Source organism: Mercenaria mercenaria, chromosome 2, assembly GCF_021730395.1.
Source record: "Mercenaria mercenaria strain notata chromosome 2, MADL_Memer_1, whole genome shotgun sequence".
NCBI lineage: Eukaryota > Metazoa > Mollusca > Bivalvia > Venerida > Veneridae > Mercenaria > Mercenaria mercenaria.
Genome location: NC_069362.1, coordinates 116,190,856 through 116,198,176, shown reverse-complemented (window position 1 = coordinate 116,198,176; position 7,321 = coordinate 116,190,856). Strand labels below are relative to the sequence as shown.

Genomic DNA, 7,321 nt, shown 5'->3' with positions numbered 1-7,321 from the left:
ATGGAAAAAAAAGAAATCCCATTGTTTGTGACAACAATGCTTTGTAAGCATACATCAATGCAACAGAATCCTTTGAAACTGAATTGCGGATCTTAGCTAAAACAAATACTTTCATCTTTTCTCATTTATTGTTTCAGCCGATTATTAATTGTTTTAGCTTGAGAAACAAACAAACGCAGACAAGAAAAAGAAAAAGCGGGAAAAAAACTCTTTGCAGAGAAACATTTTTATTTGTTGGGTTTAACGTCGCAACGACACAATTATAGGTCATGTGGCGACTTTCTAGCTTTATGGTTCAGAATTAATGAGCCATGCCATGGGAAAACCAACATAGTGGGTTTACGACCATCATGCATCCAGACCAGCCTGCGCATCCGCGCAGTCTGGTCAGGATCCATGCTGTTCGCTAATAGTTTCTCTAATTCCATTAGGCTTTGAAAGCGAACAGTATGGATCCTGACCAGACTGCGCGGATGTGCAGGCTGGTCTGGAATCATGCTGGTCGCAAAGCCACTATGTTGGTTTTCTCATGGCACGGCTCAGTTGGTTTAATAATGAAAATCATCATCATTATCTCTTGTCTTATAGGTATTTCATACATTATAACTTTTTAATAACTGAACTACAAATGAATAAGATCGGTGAAGCGTAACATTGTAAACAAGCGATTATATCTATGGTGACAGGCACATTTTTCATTTATTACTACATTTAACTACCTCGCAAATACAATGTATTTAAAAAAAAATTCTAAATTTAATACTGTTTTTTTTTTCTTAGGACACACCAGTCAATCAGCGACCTTGAAAAATACTTAAGATATTAACGTCTAAATTAAGGTAAAGTAAGGTGTGCGAAAATTTGTATAAACTTTGGTGAAAAGTAGTGAACAGAATTCCTGTCCATATGTAACAACTCAAATCATGTTCATATGAACATTTGCGGTTGAAGTTGTTAGCATTACAAAACGAACCAACGTTCGATGGCTGCTGTGTATTTTATCAGCATTAAAAAGGCGTATCAAACATGAACTTAAAAAATCAAAAAGAAATAAAATTGAGGGTCAAGTTTGATGCAAGAAAATAATTTCATCTTGTTTACATTAATTTAAAAACTTCATAACGTTTTAAACAATCACTAACCAAAACATATTCAAGATTTCCTGTAAATATGTATTACATCACTATCAATAACATTAGAAACAGAAAATGCGGATTGCACGAAATTCATCTATCTATCTATCTTTTCAAATATCTTAGTGGCCTCTATGCCTGAAAAGTGTACCGTACCTGCAGTTTACATTTTAAAAATATAATGTATTTTGTATGAATCAAATGCATTGTATTTCAAATTAATCGTGATTATTACTAACGAGATTGAATGGTTATATGCAGTTAGATGTGTTATATATGTACATGCCTTTCCTATTGCTCATGGATAAGACATTAAAGCTGCTCGCCCGCACAAAGGTTTATGGATTTACCGCACTATATGGTTATTTGGAAAAAGTAAAGCGTTTCAAACGGTTTATTATTTTTCAATATAGCCATATAATGCTGTGAATCCGTAAACTTGTTTTCATCAGCCATTTTCTCATAACGCTACGTAGATTTTCGCTTATTCTGTTGATTATACCTTTTCAGTTTATATTCTTGTTACAAAAATGTTGCTTTTGAGAAATTTAATTTTTTCGACCAAACTGAGGGCGAGCAGCTTTAATAAGAGAATGGTATTAAAACTAGTCCTTGCAAAACTGATAAAATCACATGCAAAATGTTATGTATTATTCAAACAGAAAATATACGTATTAGTAAAAACGTCTATTTCTTCAATTCCAAGATAAATATCCGTGACACTGACTGAAAAAGCTGTTACAAACTTTCAGTACACTTTATAAATGCCAAGAAGTTAAAGTATGTTCTCATCCTGTATATTTGGATCGGACGTAGAAACATTCCCGGAATCTGTAGATTTGGTTTTGGTGTCTCTAAGCTCCAGTTTTTTGCTCTCACTCTGCGTCTCGCTCGTCGTCTCTGATTGTTGGAGCCTGTATCTCATGATCAAGAAGATCCCGAGATTCAAGCAGCCACCAATATTTGTGAAAGTCGTGACGAAATGAAAAATCACCTGGGGAACGTCATCGTCCACGAGCGCCCATACACCAAATAACGCCAGAGACCACCACTGAATGAAGAACGCGACCACAAACATTGACATTGTCCTGGCTGCACGCTGGGAGCTACTTAGCGTCGACCTGCTTTTTGTTGAGCCTCTGCTTTCCTTCATTGAACTTCTTATGTTTCTCGTCTGCTCTTTTATACGTTTCCACGTGAGAACATACATGACGCTGTTCATGACGATAATAATGAGTAGGGGAACCGTGGTGAAACACATGTTTGCCGTCACGCCTTTGACACCGTCAAAGTAGCAACTGAAGAAAGGATATTGTCAGATTGTTAGAAGGTTAGATGATCAATGAGAAACAAGCTTACAGGACTCATATATATTATTTGTTCAAAACGAGAAAATGCTTTCATCTTTTTGTTGTCGTTGGATTTAATGTCGCATTGACACAATTTAAGTAATATGGTGACATTCCAGCTTTGATGGTGGAGGAAGACCCCAGGTGCCCCTCTGTGCATTATTTCACCACGGGTGGGCACATGAGTAGAACCACACACCTTCCGTAAGCTAGATTGATGGCTTCCTTACAAAAAGGATTCTACACCATGAGTGAGGCTCGAACCCATATCGGTAAATGGCAAGTGATTTGAAGTCAGCGACCTTAACCACTCGGGCACGGAGGCCGTGCTTTCATCTTTTAGCGATGATAATAACTCAATTTTGAAACCAAAGTAATTACAAGTCTGTCAATAACTTCAACCTCAGCGTCGTAAGTCAAGAAATAGAACCGTTCCAGTGGATATAATTTAGACGTATTGTAGGTGTACGCTTACACATAGACGCATCATATCAACTGAAATAATATTATCATATTTCATATTTCATAGAGGATGGCGTTTTAAACATTTTTATATTGCGATTTACATATCTTATTATTACGAGTTATTTGTTGTCTAGCCAGTAATTTGTCTTTTATGAATTAACGATAAAGAAACGCGTTTATTTCCTTTTACACGGATGCACCGGCGTCGTGTACATAACAGGCTTTCTGACAAGAAAACCATTGCTTACATCTCAGTCTATAAGTCTGAGAGCACTTCGAACAAAACTTCTTAAATGCAGTTCTTACATTACTGTGCACAGTTCTGTTTTCCCATTCATGAGTTCTAGATCGTAGGCAATGTAAGTTCATAAAAATACAGCTAAAATTGTAATCGTCATTACCTATACATTTTCTTTCTATTGTTTCCTTCTCAATTGTAGTAAGTAGCATTGTTTTGTGATATTGTTTTCTTATCTATTCAGCTTTGAATAATTCATAGTCACTTATAACATATTTTTGTTTTCTTCTTCTATTATCAGCCCATTTTCCCCTCTTTACCTCTTATCACGAAGTGCCATTCTCTCTGCACGTTTTTCATTTTTATATTATCTGCTGTTCTTTTTCTTTAGTCTATTTCTGGTGTTACAATATCAGGTGGCGTCATTTCATAATTTAATATGATATACAGTTGAAACTCGATATTTCTAACTTGCTTATCACAAAAGTCCGGTTATCTCGAAGATATTTTCCCTAAATTACGTTCACAATATATGAACCGTGCCATGAGAAAACCTACATAGTGGTTTTGCGACCAGCATGGATCAAGACCAACCTGCGCATCCGCGCAGTCTGGTCAGGATCCATGCTGTTCGCTAACAGTATCTCTAATTCCAATAGGCTTTGAAAGCGAACAGCATGGATCCTGACCAGACTGCGCGAATGCGCAGGCTGGTCTGGATCCATGCTGGTCGCAAAGCCACTATGTTGGTTTTCTCATGGCATAGCTCAATTATCATTTTTAGTAGAATTTCGAAGTAAAACGCTCATAGTTAAATTGACACCATTAATTTTACAAAATTGTTCTACGATAAACTTCGGTCGGTGTCAGTTGCCTCCTCAAAATGAATAATGACGTTTTGGCCTACGACCTTCGGGCAATTATGCACTTCTTTGGGCAGTTATTCCGTAATCGCGCAGGGTTGTCAATTTTTTACCCCAAATTACATTCTTTCAGGGTCATTTGTCACTCAAAGACACCGCCCTCCCATGTATTTACCTGTTTTTTACATGCTTACCTATAATTTATTAAGAAAGTTTAGTATTGTATTTTATTAGTACCGACATAATAATTTTCAGCTACTGACATAATAATTTTCAGCCTTAGGAAGGATCGAGTATTATTCTTTAAAGGCGACTTTATATCTGAAAATGTCTTTACAGTTTGTTTTGTTGCTTATAGTACAGTTTTGGATTGAAATAAGTTATTTCACGAAAAAAAAACATGACGTTATGATGGTGGCTTGTATGATATGATACTTTTCGCGGAGAACATACACTACTTTGCATTTATGTTCTTGTTTTGTTTGCCCTTTTTACCACTGCATCATTTGTATTATAACTGATATATATGTTATTGTTATTCATATTCTAGCTGTTACTTGATGTAGATTTTGAAGCTATTTTTCCGGCCGGAAGCCGGTATTGATTTCATCTTTACTTCCTGTTTATATCTGGGGTGAAGGTCATTTAACAGCTGATTAAAACTGTACATTTTGATTGGTGGATGAAAAATTCCACAGGTTTCCGAATGGAATAGATAATATTTTCTTAAAGGGTGTGCAAGTGCTCTGAGCTGTATTGTTAGACAGTATAATCCGTTGCAAGGCTCCTGCGGAAACAGCTTGTTATAAACGTCATAAACCTGAATCCCCTGCAGCAGAGTCTCGTGAACTCGTTCCCACTTTGTTCATTTCGTATCCCTTGACGATTTTAAAAATGATCATTTCGCAACCCGCCCCCGCCGCCCCCTTTCAGCCCTTCTTTTTAGTCTTTTCTTTTGTCAAAGTTTCTTAGATTGTGATTAATATAATTATGATGTAAAATATTAAAATATGTGTTCTGTAAGATATTAAAAAACATGAAAATTTTACTTTACAATCTACATTTTGTTTTGCTTTATAAATACCCGATTGTATGTAAAAAAATGCAGAGTGCATGCTCGTTTCGTTGCTTAAAGTGTGCACTGACTAATGCGGCCGTGTATCTTTTTTAAAGATACTTCTTGTTAAATGTCAAATATAATATAATGTGCGTGCAGATATAATTTATGTCAAATTCTTTTCATACTACTAGATACTGTTTATGCAACTAAGGATTAGTTTCTTCATAATATTACTTTCATTCATATCTTTCATTACTTAAAATAACTGAAAATAAACTTCTCGAGAAACAAGTTTTGATTTCTTAGACTATAGTCTAAAAAGGTGTGTTCCAAAAAGTTTAGATTATCAAGTGATCTTCGTAAGTAATTCCCATTGTATTCAACAAAATCTCCTGTTGATTTTATGCATACAACCTGTCATAGCAGTGATTAAGTATTTTGAAAGCTTCTAGGATGTGGAAACAAGCTGAATGAATTACAAAGAGATATATATGAGCCGCGACATGAGAAAACCAACATAGTGGCTTTGCGACCAGCATGGATCCAGACCAGCCTGCGCTTCTGCGCAGTCTGATCAGGATCCATGCTGTTCGCTAACAGTATCTCTAATTCCAATAGGCTTTGAAAGCGAACAGCATGGATCCTGACCAGACTGTGCGGATGCGCAGGCTGGTCTGGATCCATGCTGGTCGCAAAGCCACTATGTTGGTTTTCTCATGGCGTGGTTCATACCATCTTACATCTCTAAACCATCTGAACGTACCAAAGGGGGATGTATGTTCATACATTCAAATCCATTCAATTCATATAATTCTATTTACTAAATGCAATATATCGAAATCCTTTGAACAAATGTTGTTGAATACCTAGGCTATGTTAAAATTAGTTGAAAGTTAGGCGCATCTTAATTTAATATTTCTACTAATAAATGATCGTAGTTTCAATAAAATTTCTGTCGAAGTCATTTTATTACGTTTTCTTCGGCAAGTCGTATTACACCCAAACGACAGATATGTAATTGTTTAACTTTGCCCAGTGCAGTCATTAACAACTTTATACACTGAATTTACATAATAATCGTAAAGGATTATGTTGGAATCGACGCGAAAACATATACAGCTTGCGTGTATTTAGCTTATTTCTTAAACTTTTTAAGAAAAAAACGTTTACTCACAATGAACCATTTGGTCCTAACTGTCCCAAGATTCCAGCAATGGTGGCACCAACAAACGGCAACCCAAACGTCCACGCCAAGAGCTTCCAGTCACGTCTTCCAAAATCTAGATTCTTATTAAAATACATCAGCATAAATGCGTTGATGGCCACAATATTAACCATCAGGTTTTGTCCCATTATGCTTTCTGCCAGGGTAAATCCGTAAAACTCGCACAGTTCCTTCGGCCGTACGTGATCCTTCGAGATAACGTAGTGCAAATGGTCCACGCTATGAAACACGTTGTAACAGCCGTCACAGAATGCCAGATATACGATAAAACGCTCACTTTTGGACCAAGTAGTAAAAAACGTCTTCCAGCTCTTTCTTTTGAATGACAAAATCATGACAGTCACAACGCTGCAGAAGCTGAGAAAGATGCAGCAGAGCGCGGGAATATGGATGTAATAGAAAGAGCCAGTAGCAAGTCCATACACCGGCAAATCATATCCACTTTTCTTCTCCATTATAACAGTTTCTTCCGTTGTATTTGATGTAGTCATATTTACATTATTCATTTTGCCAAAAATATTTATTTCTAATTAAAAAGAAATCAATTCTTCAAGTTAAACCTTAAGTTGAACGGGATATTTTCATTAGTTACTTGAAAAAGTGTTTATTTACTCTTACATAACCGTTTTAACGTACTTTGTTACTTCAGAAATATTTTGAAAATGTGTTCATATAACTTATCAATTGCAAAATGCACTCAAGGGAATACAGGTCTTATGTACTTGTATCACGTGAAGGTTGGTATATGGATAAAAGGGGGAGTTATTCTAGATGCCATCGATATACGATGTAAAAGATGAAGCTGATAACCTTTCAACAAAACAAATTTTTTTTCTGCGTGTGAAATAATTTTCGTAAGTAAAGATTCGGGACGTCCGCCAGTTTACCACGGTATCTGTTATCACTGTGCATTTCAAGATGTAAGTAAATCGGTATTTTTAACGCAACCTTGAAACAAGTGTAAATATACCTATGATCGAGTTTTAAT

At 36.0% G+C, this 7,321-nt stretch overlaps 1 protein-coding gene across 1 annotated transcript; it reads right to left on the bottom strand.

Moving 5' to 3' along the window:
* Positions 1–208: 208 nt before the first annotated feature.
* On the bottom strand, positions 209–7,032 carry LOC123565069 (uncharacterized). Its single transcript, XM_045359077.2, has 2 exons — positions 6,283–7,032; positions 209–2,431 (listed from the first exon to the last, which is right to left on the bottom strand). Exons 1-2 carry the CDS (start codon positions 6,837–6,839, stop codon positions 1,909–1,911), a joined length of 1,080 nt encoding a protein of 359 aa, XP_045215012.2. The 5' UTR covers positions 6,840–7,032; the 3' UTR covers positions 209–1,908.
* Positions 7,033–7,321: the final 289 nt, after the last annotated feature.